At 36.1% G+C, this 16,762-nt stretch overlaps 1 protein-coding gene across 2 annotated transcripts in view; it reads right to left on the bottom strand.

Moving 5' to 3' along the window:
- Positions 1-16,762, bottom strand: part of GNAT3 (G protein subunit alpha transducin 3) — a 132,797-nt gene that overhangs the window by 48,385 nt on the left and 67,650 nt on the right. The window contains exon 1 of one of the 2 annotated variants that reach the window (XM_028525758.2): positions 5,792-7,069. The exons of the other annotated variant lie outside the window; for it this stretch is intronic. Within the exon in view, the coding sequence (XP_028381559.1) occupies positions 5,792-5,909 (118 nt within the window). The 5' untranslated portion in view covers positions 5,910-7,069. Of the gene's footprint in view, positions 1-5,791; positions 7,070-16,762 lie in introns of those variants that run through there. 2 annotated transcript variants of the gene reach the window in all.

Below are 16,762 nucleotides of genomic sequence, written 5' to 3'. Positions count from 1 at the left end.
TCTGTAAACTAATTTGTGATCTTAGAAAGTAAATTACCTTCCTGAGTTCTCATTTTCTTTTTCTCTAAATAATCACAATAACAATATCTAATTTACAGGATTTTCTTTTAGAGTGAAGACAATAAGAACCAGTGGGGAAAAAAACAGACATATGAGATTCATTTTATCAGAGAGAGAGAGAGCTATGACTAAACTTTGTGGCAAAGGATCAAGAAGAGAAGAGTGGAAGAAGACTGAAATATTGATTTGATATAATGAGAAAAAATATTACTGGGGAACTCATAAAAACATAAAGTTTGGGGATGAATGGGCACTAAGATAAACTTAGAAAATTATTTTGACATCTCCAAACTCGTCAGGTCATTGATAAATAACAGAAATTTGCAGTTGTAGATCAAGAAGCTGGGCAAAAGAAAGGGTGTTAGAATCACTCTTTCAGAAGTGATAGTTGAGCACTGATATGAGGTGCCTAAGAGAAAGTACAAACTGGAAACCTAAAAGGTCCAAAAACAAACCTTGATGAGTGAAACCACTTACAAATGGAGACAAGCAGCATCAGTGAAGTGGAAAGTGAAGGGATATGAAAAATGAGAAGGTATTGCAGTGTAATGGGAGTTAAGAAAAAAGAGAAATTCAAAATTATTGAGGTCTGAGTTTTGTGAATTGAGAGAAAAGTATAAAAATTAGATAATAATTAACTGAAGAGACTGCAGAGGATAATAAAAAATAGAGGCAGTAAAGTGTGAACTACTTGGGAAGTATTTCAATTTTAACGTTTAAAAAGATGCCCATGTAAGGTGAATTCAAGGGGTTTATGGAGTCAAAGATTTTTAGGCTAATGGAGAGAGGTGCCAGGAGGAAAGACCCAGTAGAGAAGAATTTTGAAATGGCAAAGAGACAAAATAATTCATAAAACAAAATTTATTAAGTATGGAAGGAGACAAAATTTATAGCACAAAGGCTGAAATTAGCCTTAAATGAAAATGGAATAGCACTGCTTTGTTAAAACTGGTTGCATTAGGTGATCAATCACTACCTTGTACATGAGAAGTCACCTAGGTTGAGGTTGGAGGGGAGGAGATTCTGCATAAAAGTGAAGCTGGGAATGCAGATACTTCTGCCTTTTTCAGTATCTTAGTAGAAAAGTAGGAATAAGCAAAATAATGATCAGCCCAACTAAAATTAAAAATCAGGAATTTGTCAGCCAGAAAACTGAAACTGGTCTATCATTTTATTCTATAGAGAATTAGGAGTTTATATGGGATGAAAAGGTATTAAATAGCATCACTTGGTGGAAATCACTGGGAATAGTGTCTCAGAACAACAGTAAATGGAGAGCCTTGAGGGATTATGCAGGGTTGAGGTTATGATATTAATTAAGGTAGAGGTTTAAGGGGACAGAATATTTCAAAATTTTAGAATGAACATAGCTAATATGGTTGACTCTGACTGAAGGAAATATAATGAGTCAAATAACTAAGTCATTAAGTGTGGAAAAGTATTACAGATAATAGAATACAAAATAAGGGTCAGAGAGTGACATTTCCAGATATCTTAAAAGAGGAACAATTCTAAATAACAAGTTTATTTCACTTGAATATAAAATATTGAGGCTGGAATTAAACCCATGTCTTCTACTTTATTTGCTTCAGGATCTAATAAATAGAATGAATACTATTGTACCTTGATGAGTCTCACCCTCAGTTTCACCTTGAATCCTAAATGCTTCTTTGGTTTCAAATCCTATTTGATGTATTTATGTATTAACATTTGGAGGAACCTTAAATAAGAGGATGGATTCTGAATTTGCATCCAAAATCTTAACTGGAGGGATATTTTATTTTATTTTCTATAAAACTTGGGGTTTCTACACCAACAAAGGTTTCACTATACTCCTTCTCTCCTAACTGCTCATGCTGCTTATATAAACGTTTTAAAATGTACTGTATTGTCCTTCAATCAATAGTTCAGTGCTTGAATGAAAAAGTATATATAAAAATGTTGTCTGATATAATGAGATAGAGAGGTTCTGTTAAATTAACAAGACTCATTCTCAGCAGGACAGGATACTCAATCTCATTAACAAGTGTTGTCCTTTGACTAAATATGGAATACCTTGATAAACGGTTTGAATCTTTTATGTGATAGACTTGTGAGTCTATGTTAAAGGTGTCCTGAATAGTAGAGATAAATTAATCTAAAAAACCAGATATAAGCAAAACAGTCTAAGTGCTTTTGCCTTTTGGGAAAAGGGACATTACAGCAAGCTATTAGGTGCTGCCATCTGCCATTCTGTATAAATAAATGCAATGAGCCAGATAATTGAAATAGTAATTAAATTTTAAAACAATACAACTCAGATGGCACCATTTAAGATATACAGTGTGATGTATACAGTGTGAAGTACATAGAAAAGGAATTAAAGATTTTAGAATTGAACGAAAGGAACACCGATATGAACAGTCCATGATAAAGTTGGAAATCACTGGCTAGCAGCTAATTACAGTATCATAATGGAGAATTATAGAGTGTACATGGCAGAATTTCAAATATGAAGGAAAGAGAGCTCATTTTTTTCCTCTTCCTCCCATGGAGCTCTGAATCTAATGAGCGCTTGTGATGGAAATTTACAAAAGAGAAAAAAGAAAGTAACATGGCAAAATATATCAATCTTAACAGAAACTTAAAAAAAGAGAGGAGACAGAAAAAATGGAAACATGATTCATACCAATCCTACTGTTAAATGATAGGTATCTGTTTTGAATAGAATTAAAGTTTACTCAAACATCTAAAGTAAAGATAAAAAACCTAACAGAAGTCTACAAAGGAGAACATTTTATTCATTAGAATTTGTTTTACTTATTAAAATGTACTCTCTTGGGGGCATCTTTACAGGCTAACTTTACAGGCTAACTTTTAAAGCATGCAACGTTGTTGTCTTCATAGCAGCTATGAAATGAAGAATATATGAGTCATCTCCAGTGTTTCCTAGAAGCCTGCTTTTGGCTAAAGAAACAGATCTGGAGTCTCTTCTCTAATTTTACTAAATGTCTGAAAGGTGTAATAAAAAAATAAATGTGTCTGCTAGGGGATCCTTTATTTATAATATAGTGCTTTGATAACTCTTTAGATTCAGTGATGTATTGTGTCCAGTAATACCAAATGGTACATCTACTACACAGTATGTGTTAAATTTGAAAAGCTATGCTATCTGTTTGAGCACCTAGAAATTAATTGGGTAATAAGAGGAGCACCATAAGGAATAAATTCTATCAAAATGTTTTAGATTTCTACTTCTTATAAAAACAGAGTTAGTCTCAGGATCTGATTACTAGAAATATGAACTGGTTAGTACCACATTACATACTCATTGATAAACTTAAAAATACTGTTATTCAGGCCACACTGATGAATGAGAATCATTGTTTCAATGACAAGAAAAAATACACACCTTTCATTGATGAGGATATTTGAGGGTGGATGAGGAGGTTCAGTTTAGTTCCACTGAACACTTGTATGATGTATTAATGAGGCCAAATTGAATATTTGAGTTCAATTAAATTCGTTTGATTAGAAATATGAAAATTGAAGCAGTGTTGTTACAACACTTTGTTGTTTTGAAATGTAACAATTTAATCACTGTAAAGAGTTCAAATATAGTCCAGAAAGAAAAGCTTAGTCAAGTGTTTGGAATATTATTGAAACAGGACAAGCCTAAGAGAATTTGACTAATTTTGCATAAATGAGATGTAACTGAGTTCAGTGCATGTATTGTTGAAACCCAATAAATCCAAGCAAATTGTATGGTAACATTGGAAGTGAATTCGTAAAATTGTTATTGTCTTGGGAAAATAAAAGATGCCATAATACCACTAATGATTCTTTTATATGCGTGGTACCAAAAGTTACCTTTTCTTCTGCTCTAACCTATCACTTTAATACAAATAATAATAATCAGTGTATAAAATGTGTCTATTCTTTGAAATTTTATTGAAACATGAATTTTAATATATTTTATCACTACTTCTATACCACTGTTCTTAGCACAAGAGGCACACAGAATGCATTTGTATGAGTGTTTGGCTTTCCCTTTTCACATTTTATTTGCTTTTCCTGTGTCCACATTACTTTCACTCTTGATCAAAACCTCCTAGAATACTTTGGAGTCTTATGGAAAGTATATTGGCTGGTTTGCCAAGGACAAGTGTGTGCCCATAGGATCTGTGAATGAAGGGAGAAAACATCTTTTCCTTTGAGAAGCAAGTGCAGGAAATCCCACAGTTAGCATCTGAGACACTTGTCACTGGGAACAAAAGGACACTTTAAGAAATGGGGCCCTGGCTGGCATAGCTCAGTGGATTGAGCGTGGGCTGGGAACCAAAGTGTCCCAGGTTCGATTCCCAGCCAGGGTACATTCCTGGGTTGCAGGCCATAACCCCCAGCAACCGCACATTGATGTTTCTCTCTCTCTCTCTCTCTCTCTACCTCCCTTCCCTCTCTAAAAATAAATAAATAAATAAATCTTTTAAAAAAAAGAAAGAAATGGGGATATTTTGTTAGAGAAATCTCACAATTCTCAATGAAGTCCTTTTGCATATAACTAGGAGGAGGGAGAACATACAGCTATGATTAAATTAAAACTCTTGTTTTGTATTCTTTTTCTGTCTTTATTTTTATTTCAAAAACATTTCTCTTCCAGTGACTGCTACATGTGAAATATCTTTTTCTAAATCATTTATTTTATTTTATTTTAATCATTGGTCAAGTACAGTTTTCTGCCTTTTACTTCAATTCCAGCCGACCCACGCATCCCTCCCCACCTCCCTCCCATTACCCACCCCCCTTAGTTTTTGTCCATGTGTCCTTCATATTTGCTCCTATAAACCCTTCCCATTCTCCCCTGAAATTCCCTCTTCTCTCCCCTCTGGTCACTGTCAGTCTGTTCTCAGTTTCAGTGTCTTTGACTATATTTTGCTTGTTTCTTTGTTGTTTAGGTTCCTATTAAAGGTGAGATCATATAGTATTTGTCTTTCACTGCCTGGCTTATTTTGCTGTGAAATATCTTTATGTTTAGACAAATATGTGCCATATAGATTATTTTCTATATTTTATTTCATTAAAAATTTATCAAATTTATAGTTGTGGTAAAATACTGTGCTGTGTTTTGAGGGAATGAGAAGGCAAAAAAGACATAATTCCTTACCTGAATGAGTTATAAATATTCTAAAAGTATTTAAATGGAGTATTTTTCAAGTATGCAGACGATATCACAGGTAGTGTTCAGAAACATGAATAATACTATTAATATAATTTAAAGTCCCTTATAGTTACTTGTAAAATAACTTTGGACTAATTGGTTTTAACAGCATAAGTAATTCAATAACATTAACTCAGATAACAAATAACATATTTCTGCTCAAACAAAACATTATAAACCTTTATAGCTTGCAATTAAGGGATTGTTTTCAGTATTATAAATATGACATTAAGAAATTATTAGGGTGCAATAAAATAATAAACATTTATGAGTTTTTGATTAATAATAAATTGTATTATTGACAGAGAAATTGAGTCATCTAATAAAGATTTGTCTCTCTACTTAACAAAAGATCATGTAATAAATACTAAAAAATAGTAAATATTTATAAAGTGCACAGAAAGTCCATTTGTTTTCAAACACATTTTCATAATAAATATTCCATATGGTAATACACTTAAAATTTGAAAAAGTGAATACAACACAATCAAAGACAACATTAGGGGTTGAAAGCAAAAAGAAATAAAATACTACCTAATAACAGCAACTTTACAGTTCTTGCATCTCGTTCAGCATCCTCCTGAAGCTTTTTCTCCAGTTCTTTTGATCTTTTGGCTGACTCCTTACTCTCTGAACTAATTCCACTTCCCATCTTTTGGTGTTAGATGCGCGTCAGTTTATTTGCTCAAACTTTTTCAGATGTAGAGCGCAGCTCTGGCTTGAGTGCAGGATGCAAAAGCAATCCTCTGCTAAAGTACCCAGCAGCCCATTCCCTCAGGGTCTAAGATTCTGCTTTGACTAAGTAGATGATTTCTGAGCTCTCACCTGATCAAAGGGTGTCACCTGATCAAATTAAATAGTTGATTCTGGTACATCTTTCCAAACCTGCTCATCTTCCTTAAATAATGGCATATGGTAATATAGAAAGTTGTCAAAATCTATATTCTAAAGAATATGCAATGAACAGTTCAAATGAATGTTTCACACTAATAGGCAATCTTTAACACTGTGATTTTAACCTCTTATCACTAAACAACAAGTTTATATATTATTTTCAGATGTTTGAGTCTTCAAATTCCTTATAATTAATATTGCAGTCAGAATACCTGTATTGAATCATCCAAATTTATAGTCTCACTATGATTAGATTATGATTAAGCATTGTTGAGAATCTCAGTATTTGTCAGTTAACTAGAAAACAACTTTAAAAAATGGAAACATGTAGTTTTTATGTTTATACATATTGTTGTATTGCCACAAAGAATTAAATGCACAGTGTTCTTAAATTATTGATTTTAGTCTCACAGGATGCATCTCTATAAACTGAATTTTTACTGCTCATGAGAAAGCCAATCCATCAACTTTAATTGAGGACCCACTTGGTGCAGACACTGAACTGTGTTCAATTTAGGTAGTGCATTAATTCTTTGGGGCAATTAAGCAGCAGCTGCTCTTCTGGAAGGACTTTTGTTGATTTGGTACCCAGGGGATAAAAAGCAATGTTCTTTGAAACAGAAAAGTAAGAACAGTAAATATATTCAAATATATCCCATGCCTTTCAGCTACCACAATAGATACCATGTACTTCTTGAAGATCTGAAAGCTTGGAGACGGAGATTATGCTGCACAATGTTTTTGTTGTACATAAAGTTCTTCTTAGCAAGCCAATCAGTTTTTCTTAGAAACAGATTTGACTACCTGAGGCAGCAGGCAAATCTTTCAATGGACATTTTGGGATTTAAATGGCCTACCCTGAAAGTGCTGGAATATAGTCAGTCCATCAACACGCGTAGTACTGTTTACCTTGTGGGTCACTGCAAAGTTTGAACAGGTGGGTTTTTGCATATTCATACAAGAAGAAAATAGGCTGTCAAATTGAATACATATACCTGCTTTGTTTATTTTTCACAAAAAAACATGTATTAAACTGCAGATACATAAGCATAGTCAAAACTTTCTGGATTTTATCCCTCCAAAGCCATGTTATGATAGTGTAAAGCTGTGGAAAAGTAGGTATGCAAGAGTTTGTGAAAATATGTGGTGTTGCATTTACAATATAAAGGGCCTGCCCCAAACGAGCAAGATTTGCACAAACTAGTTTATCTATGTTCATGCATGAACAGAGTCCACTCTGATAGAAACACAAAAAAACACAAACATTAAAGTAAATCTCTTTTTGCCTGTTGTTCTTATATCAAAATTGAATATACATATATTTTTAGTACCCTGAATGTACAAAATTCTTGGGTGTTCCATAGCAATTATGAAACTGACTAGATGCTTTCTGTATTTGCACTCAAGTAAATATACCCCATAGCATTTTGGTGGGGACATACCCTGGCTTTGAAAGGATATGCATTTTACTAAGAGTTCCTAAGAGGGTTACTGACTAAAACTGACCAGACATTTCAGGGGTAGAAGTGTACATATTCTTCATTGTATAAAATTATGAAATAACATTTTTCAGTGTAACCAAGAATATTTAATCATCAACTTTATGAGATTATGGTGTGTGTGTTTTTTTTAAGATTTTATTTATTTATTTTTAGAGAGGGAAGTGAGGGGGGGAGAGAGAGAGAGAAACATCAATGTGTGGTTGCTGGGGGCCGTGGCCTGCAACTCAGGCATGTGGCCTGACTGGGAATCGAACCTGCGACACTTTGGTTCTCAGCCCGCGCTCCATCCACTGAGCTACGCCAGCCAGGGCTATGGTGTGGTTTTTTTCATCAGTGACTAAAAACTGTTGACATAAAATTCAGATGTGTCTACATCTAAGGAAGGGAGTTTGGAGTGAACCAGGAAGAGAAAGGCCCTTTCTCAGCCCTCTCCCATGGGTGCCTAGGACACAGCTTCACTAATAAACTGAAGTTGTTAGTCCATGTTGTTTCACTTAGGATTATAGCTTTTTGGACTTAAAAATGATGAAAATAAAATAATGAATTTTACTAGAGTGGTAACAATATCTTTTTAGCTTAGATGTCCTCTATATTATTTGGCATAGGACTAGCCACAGAAAATGCTAAAAAACCTATTTCTTGCTAATGAATTGATAAGATCTAGAGTCTTTTATTCTTATTGTGCTATGCTGAGGTGACAGTATAGTTAGGGGTTCTTTCCAAAGATTAATGTCGTAGGTCTCTTAATACTCTAGAAATTTTAGAGTGGTTAAAAATTCAGTGAAAAAGCCCTGGCTGGTGTAGCTCAGTGGATTGAGCATGGGCTTGCAAACCAAAGGGTTGCAGGCCAGGTCCCCCATAGGGGGCACATGAGAGGCAACCACACATTGATGTTTCTTTCCCTCTCTTTCTCCCTCCCTTCCCCCTCTCTAAAAATAAATAAATGCAATATTTTTAAAAATTCAATGAAAATGTACATTGTTAGTCTGAAATAATGTCAATATATGCAACTACAACTGTTAACCCAACATTTATACCTTCTATCAGCCATAAAATTAACAACAGCACACTCGTTTTCTAACCATAAACCTTATTCTATAGTGAGTGAAAATTCATAGATGACAACAGGAAAATTAGGTGCTTTTTATTCAGGGAAATATGTGACCATAAATTTTGTTTTTCTTGAATGCAAGAAGCTGTCTCAGACACTGTCATGAAAGGGTTCCAAATATTAGCCAGCTGAGAGACAGATTGCTCTGTGCAGGTGCACGTGTGCACACACTGGCATGCACAACTGTACACATGCATAAGGAGCAGGAGACATTGTGTTGGAATAGCATGATTTTTTAGAATAATTATTTTTTCAATGTTTATTTTTCTTAGAGGACAGGGAGAAAGAAAGAGAGGAGGAGAAACGTCATTTGCCTCTTGCACGCCCCAGAGGTGGACCTGGCTGCAACCCAGGCATGTGTCCTGACAGACAATTGATTCAGAGAACTTTTGGTTTGCTGTTGTGGCCCAATCCACTGAGCCACACCAGCTAGAGCTAGAATAATTACTGAGAATAACTTTTAAGAAACTTATTGGCTTTTTGCTTATTTGTTTTGTTTGTTTTTTGGAATCACATCATTGCATGATTGGGAATATTGTCTTTTGGCACCAGGAGGTGCAAGAAGGAAACACTGACTTAAAGTAAAACACAGAGAATAAACCCTCAGCTCTAAAGGTCACTGAAAAAACCACACACCTGCATGGAATGAGCTATTTTTCCTCATGCCACTTTGGGGCAGGCTGTCTATGAAATCTTCAGAAGGAGACATTAACTTTTGAAAACTATAAATACTCACTATTTTAAATGTATAATTCAATGCCTAACTTGGGATGACAGGCAATTATTTCCCACCCAGCTTTAATATTGATATTTTAGCCTATGCTTTTTCAAATGTCTCTTTTGTCAGTATCACCTGGGCTTCTGCAGTCATGGGGCTTGATTTCCCCTGAGCATATGGCATGTGGCTGACTACAATGAGTGGCTCCAAAGGCTCAATTTCCTCTGGAAATGATCAATACAGGCTGCTCTCTGTATCATTTTTATTTTGTTTTCATTTCGTACAGAAGTTGTTGACTTTAAGCATTGGGTCCCTGAGTGGTTTGAGTCCTAGTTGCCTTAGCAATGACCTTTATCCTTGCATATTCCCATGAAATTTGAGGCAAACTCTCCCTCCTTTGCTAATGGTACTCAAATATGCACTTCTGAGAGCTCTGTGTATGGTATTTCCTCCAGACAGTTCATGCCTTTGGAGACTTCTGAGAGAAGTCTTTTGGACCTTGAGGGAATAGCCACACAAAACACCAGCCAAGGCTACAAAACTTTGTTTCAAATTAGCACATTCAGATAGTGCAATAAGTTTACAATGCCAACGTTAAGCAGCTCTTGTGTCTTGAGGTAATATAAATATGTATTTTTATTTATTGGACTTGATTTCTACCTTATGCTCCATACTCTTCTTTATAGATAAGATATTATTATATATAATGATTGTGGGGAATAAATAATGCTGTAGGCCTAATTGACAAGGAAGATGAGAGTCATAATCACTTCCCAAGGGGCCTCTTTTTTTTGCCACAAATTCCCAAATTATCTCTTTCAAGACTTTTTATGTCTCTTTAATACATTTCTACTATATATTCACTTAACCTTATTTCTCAGTAATTTCAGTCCTGATTATTGCAACGACCTCCCACTTAGGTTTCTGTACCCTACTTCTGTCTAACCTGAACATTCTGGCTTAAATTCTCTAAAACCAAGTTTTATTATAATGCTTTTTTTGTTAAAAAAATAAAGAGGTCCTTATTTCCTACTAACTCCTATCTTAGTCCTGCTACCACACACTCAATAATCTAGTTAGCAGAACCCAACCATGTAAATATATTTCCCATGACTTTTCCTAAACATATTCCCTTTAGCTGGGCTATTGTCCCTTTTCTAATTAGGTGTCCCAGCTTAGCTTTCACTCATGCTTCTTTTTCTCACTAGGAATATCTTGCTCTTCCATTGCTGACTTTTTCCATAGCACCCATTCTTTAAGAAAGAACGGAATATATATATTCTCCATTACGCTTCACATCACTTTCCAAATTCCCATGAGGAAACTTCTGCCAGGAAATTTGTCCTTCCTCATTAACTAGTCAGGATACTTTTCACTGATTGTGCTCTCTGGTTCCTCTCTACTGTATGCTGCTTCTAAACTGAGAGTACATAGAAGAAAATATTATTTATGGAAATAAGTAGTGAATAGTGAGCTCTCAATAAATATATGTCATTTGACAGTTCTTTGCTCCATTTTGGAAGGACATGATTCTGCTTAGCAAGTGACTGCAAGTGTGAAATACTACCTCTAGAACTGCAGGAATTTAGTTATTCAACAATTGATATATTAAACAATTGTCATATTCAACAATTGTCATGTACCATGCGTGGAAGATTCAGCAGTAAAGAGAATAGTCAGATACCTTTTTTCATAGGACTTAAATTCTAGTGTTGGTTCATACAGACAATAAACATGATAAAAATTTATTTAAAGTACATAAAATTTATAGATGGTGATGTTAAGGAAATAAAAACAGAATGGGCATAAGGAGTATGGGGGTGGTAGAGATGATGAGAGATTACAATTTTATGTAATATGTCTAGGAAAGGCCTAACTAAAAAGGTCATTATTTTAAATCAAGTTACTTGAAACTGAGTTTAAGACAAAAAAATGCATGCAGAAAGTTTACTGGTGAGTATCCTTTGAAACAAGTGAATGAAACAATATTGGCAGAAGGAGAAATGGAATTGCAAGAAGTTGCAACAGAGAACTCAGCCTATCCTATGAGAGATTCAAAGCTGAGACATTTCCTTATATATGTATACTGAAATATCCCCTTTAAGGATCATAACAGTTGGGGACTGGGGACAATATCAGACGCTCCTATTTAGTATGATGCACCATGCTAACTCTTACCATACATGTCAAAAGAGTGATTATGGGGAATTCTGCTCACTGCCATGTCACTGCTGGGAATATTCATTTCACCTATACACTCCAGAACTGGAGAAATAACTACTGACTGGGTCTGTGAATCGACTGGGCCCACTGTAACCTTTCTATGGTTGAAGATACTATTCATTACCTGACAACCAAATGTCTCTACTTTAACATGAGCGCCATGATGCTACTGTTGGTCCCCAAGCATCAAGGTCCACTCAGATCCCATACAACATCTTTAGTGAATCTTCACTACACATTTGTCTTAGTGTTGAAAACTTTTCCTTTGTAGGGAACTTTCAGTACTTGGGTTAAGGCTTGAGAAGTATCTCAGGTCTGGGAATAGGACAAGCAAGATGGCATTTTTTAGCCCTGGCTGGCGTAGCTCAGTGGATTGAGTGCGGGCTGGGAACCAAAGTGTCCCAGGTTTGATTCCTAGCCAGGGTACATGCCTGGGTTGCAGGCCATAACCCCCAGCACCCGCACATTGACGTTTCTCTCTCTCTCTCTCTCTCTCTGTCTGTCTGTCTCTGTCTCTCTCTCTCCCTCCCTCCCTTCCCTCTCTAAAAATAAATAAATAAAATCTTAAAAAAAAAGATGGCATTTTTTGACACTATCCTCCTAATGATTATCCTTGACTTTTCTGGTTGTTTAAATTGAGCAATACTCATATTGCTTGTCCATTTATTTTGACTTTTGAAGCATTCTGTTTATTAACTACTTCCACAGAGCTCTGTATATCAGATTCTCCAGGCTACCACTCTTACCTTGACTATCATTACAATATTATACCTACTTTGCTTCTCATAATTAAGTGCTAGCTCCTGGTCTCTATTGTTTTGGAACCTTATTTACATTGTTCTGAAGAAGCCTAGGTCTGTAACTGCATTTTCTGCCATCAGTCCCTGCCTATAAAACTATCTCAATAATGCCAAAATCCCCTCTCACTAGTGCATTTCTTATTATTTTAATATATGGAAAGCTATGTGGTCATTTTCTAAAGTCTGATTGGTTTCTCAGTCTAGGATGTCAACTTCCCTTTGCCTTTTTCTGCCTTTGTCTATCATTTGCCATGGACCAACTATAGCCAGGCTTACTAGAGACATCCTAGAAATCATGTTAATACAGTCTCCAAGGGTATTGGCACTCTGTGTCATAGGTAAGGGCTTTTATACAGTATCTCTACCTTTTCAACTTTATGTTCCATCTTTCTTTGATCTAGCATCATTAGAATCCAATTATATAAACATACACGCTCTTCCAGCTCCTGCAAGTACATATTGCTTAGTTTCTGTTGCTTGGTCCATCTGCAGGCTGTTTGTTCTGGTAACAGGTCCAGAATGAGTATCTTAGTCATGGAAGGAGTTCTGAGATGTGTGGTCGAATGTTCACTTCAGCCACATTTGGGCAGAGATATCAAAGAGGTGAGGAATGAAAAACACGAACACCTGGAGAAAGACAAATCTGAGCAAAGGGAATGGTATGTGTGACAGGTACTTACCTAGTGTGATTGAAAAGAACTGTAAGGGGACTGGGGTGGCTGGAATAGAGTGAGTGCAGGAACAGTAGCAGAAGAAGAAAGCAGAGAGTCAGCGGGCACACAGATGGGTTGTTCAGATCACTGAGTGCCTCCTAGGTTAGCTCAAGACTTTGGCTTTTACTCTGTAACAAATTTTAAAATATTGCAGGGTTTTGAGCAGTCAGGTGAATTGCTATCACCAACATGATAACAGGAGAATTCTGTATAACATATTGAAAACTAACTAGAAAAATCTTGTAATAATCCAGATGAAAGGCAACATGATTTAGGTAACAAATGATCACATTTTGGATACATGTTATGGGTAGAACTGGCAGGGTATGACAGATGCAGGGTTTGAGAGAAAGAGAGAAGCCTGAGCAGTTGTGAGAATGAAGTTGTTATATAGAGGATGAGGCAAAAGTTTTACAGTTGTTCATATGGAAAATAATACAATAATTAATAATAATACAAGAATAAACTCTATGTTTTATGTACTCATAACTGTAACTTACTTTTGGCCCACCTGGTGTTGAGATGGGGAACAAGCAGATTTGGAGGAGAAAGATCAAATAGTCAATTTGACTGTCATATTTTGAAATAATTATTAGACAGTCAAATTGAGTGTTCAAGCAGGCCACCCACATATGAGTCTAGAGATCAGAGTTCTGGCTACAATATAATTTAGGTATCATCAGCAGATGATGGCATTTAAAGCTACAAACATAGATGATCTAAGCAAGGTAATGTATAAAGATGGAAAAGATATTCAGGTAATGTGTCCAAGGTAATTGAAAGAAGTCTGAGAAGTTGATGCTAATGTGGAAGGCCAAGGGAAGAAAGAGTCTTATGAAGAGGGAGTGATTTATTCTCTCAAATGCTGCTGCTTAGCTAAGTAAACAGTATTTTAGGATTTAAACATTAAATCTAGTCATGCCTACTTCTAACACCTTTTTTCCACCTCACCTGAGGACATTTTTTCATTGCTTTTAGAGAGAGAGAGGAAGGAGGAGAGTGGATGGGGGTGGGGGTGGGAGAGAGAAACATCAATGTGAGAGAGAAACATCGATTGGTTGCCTCTCATATGCTCCCAACCAGGAGTCAAACCTGCAACCTAGGTATGTGCTGTGACCAGGAATCCAACACATAGCCTTTCAGTATGCAGGATGACACTCAACCAACTGATCTACACTGGCCAATGCTATCTAACATTTTTAGTATGTGTTGCTCATACTATACATCTAGATGTTTGTGTTGTAAATCAAGCTAACTATTTAAAAAAGTTTTTCTTCTAACAGTTTTTTTTCAATGTTGTGAAAAGACACACTAAAATTTAGCATACTCTGGTTCCTTTTCAATATTGAAATATGAAAGTATAAGAATCCTGCCCCTGTTTTCTTCCCATTATAAACTCTACGCTCTGCCATGACAGAACTATTGCATAGGCAAGCTGTGGACAAGCTGTTAACACCCTGCAAACAGCTGGTTTTTGGCAATCCTTGTGGACCAGGGATAATTATACCAGTGGTGTAATCTACTCTTGAGGGTCAAACCCAAGGACGAGGCTGGTGTAGATTCTGAAGTGGTCTTAAATGATTTTAATAGGAAATTTGGGGTTCTGGTTTCCTGCCAGAGAAAACAATTCACTTTGTGGGTGAGGTGCTCAGCCAGTGAAAGCTAGAGCAGAGATTTCCAAGTTGTGGGGCCTAGGAAAGGGTCCTCTCTTGACTGAGTCTAGATGTGGCACATAATTTAGAAATATTGACCTTGATAATAGTGATCTTAAGGCAGTGTTGAGTAAAAAAATATGGAGTAGGGGGCAGAGAAAATAGATATTGAATTGAACCTCACTTTCAAGGTTCTTTCCTGTAAAGAAAGAAAGAGAACTGATATGGCAACTGGCAGGAAAAGTTCATCAAAAAATAATGCTTTCATATGTACTGATGAGAAAGATACTGTGGAGAGGAAAAATGGTAAAATTTGATAATGCGTAACAGGGAAGGAACTTTATTGTTGAAGTGGTAGCAAGGTAAGTAGGTGGGAAGGAACAGGATACAGAGCAAACTGGATGGTTGTTTTCTATTAGAAGACCCGACAGTTCATCTACAGTAACAAAAGAGAAGGAAAAGGAAATAGATACAGAAGCAGATAGAGGCTAAATGCAATTGCAGAAGGGTTTAAAAATGTCTCTTCTGAGTGTTTTAATTCTCACACTGAAAAAGGAAGCAACAGTAAAAGTAAGCGAAGGAGATATTCGAAGAAAAGGGAAAAAATGGATTAGTTACCAACTTCCTTACCAGCTCCTTACCTAAATAATCCTTTATAATCAGGCATATAACCCCATCTGTCCAGCTCCACTGAAAATGTCTCAACTATCTTTTCTGTTCTCTAAATCCCCACAAACTTTTCCCTTTAGGGATTGTCCTTGAATTCTTTTTAAATTTGGAGATTGCTCACCACTCACTCCTCTGAAGCTTCTCTTTCACAGGGTCTTTCATGCCATGGTTATTATCCTTTTCTGAGTTCACCTTGTCTTCCTTCTTCAATAAATTCTTCCCCTGTTGCTCTCTTCTGAAGATGGAATCTTTCATGGTTCCATCATCTCATTTTCATTTTAGGGCCCAACTATTACAGGATGAAGTCCAAATGTTTCCCTCCACTGAGACCCCCTCAGTTTGTGACTGTTTGAAATAAACATGTTTGAAACTGAACTCACTATATTTTTTATGACCCTGTGCAGCATGTAATGTTCTTTATCCCTCCCACTTGAAATCTGAGTCATTTCTGATCCCCCCCCCTTTTTTCTGCATTTATATAGGTTCTGTAGCACATATTTCTCTCTTCCTCTGTCCATAATTACTGGAGAAGTATCCTAAAGAATTTCATTTACTTTTTTCTTTCAGTGACACTCTTATTTAATCTAACATCATAGGGATGGAAGATTTATCTTCCCAAAGAACAAATGCCAATATCCCTTATACCAAGTTCTTTGTTTAAATTAAAAACAAACTTTTAAGCCTACACTACTTGATTCCAATCCACCTTTCTCCTGAATCTTACATTTCTCTCCAATATTTATTTTAAATCCTCACCAATGTGAATCATTTACTATTTTCCACACATTTTTGTCAGCTGTCCTGCCTTTCATCATTAACCTTGTGCTATGCTTGGTACCTGAATGCCCTTTCTCATCTCAAAAGATGTATTAATGTCCAATTCAAGTGGTGCTGCATCTGCTTCCTTAAATCCCACCCAAACCCTGAAGGCTATTTATATATTCTCTAAAGAAAAATTTTATGGAGACCACTTCTATAATACCCAGTAAACTTACTGCAAGTTTTGAAAAGTTACTTATTGTTGGGGACCGCCCTGCCTGGTCTCAGGAAGCTGTAACCCCCCATGACTTAGGCTGAGTGAAAGACCTCCGGACCAGGAGCCACTGAGGAGACAAATCTTATTTCCCTGGATTGAATGCTGCCTGTTCTGTGCCTAAACCTCCTAAGCTTGATCAGTTAGCCAATGATGGGTAAGATTTCCCACAGAGGGAATCATCTAAGAC

This window comes from Phyllostomus discolor, chromosome 10, assembly GCF_004126475.2.
Source record: "Phyllostomus discolor isolate MPI-MPIP mPhyDis1 chromosome 10, mPhyDis1.pri.v3, whole genome shotgun sequence".
Taxonomy (NCBI): domain Eukaryota; kingdom Metazoa; phylum Chordata; class Mammalia; order Chiroptera; family Phyllostomidae; genus Phyllostomus; species Phyllostomus discolor.
The sequence above is the reverse complement of the archived record's forward strand: the minus strand, read 5'-3'. Positions and strand labels throughout refer to the sequence as shown.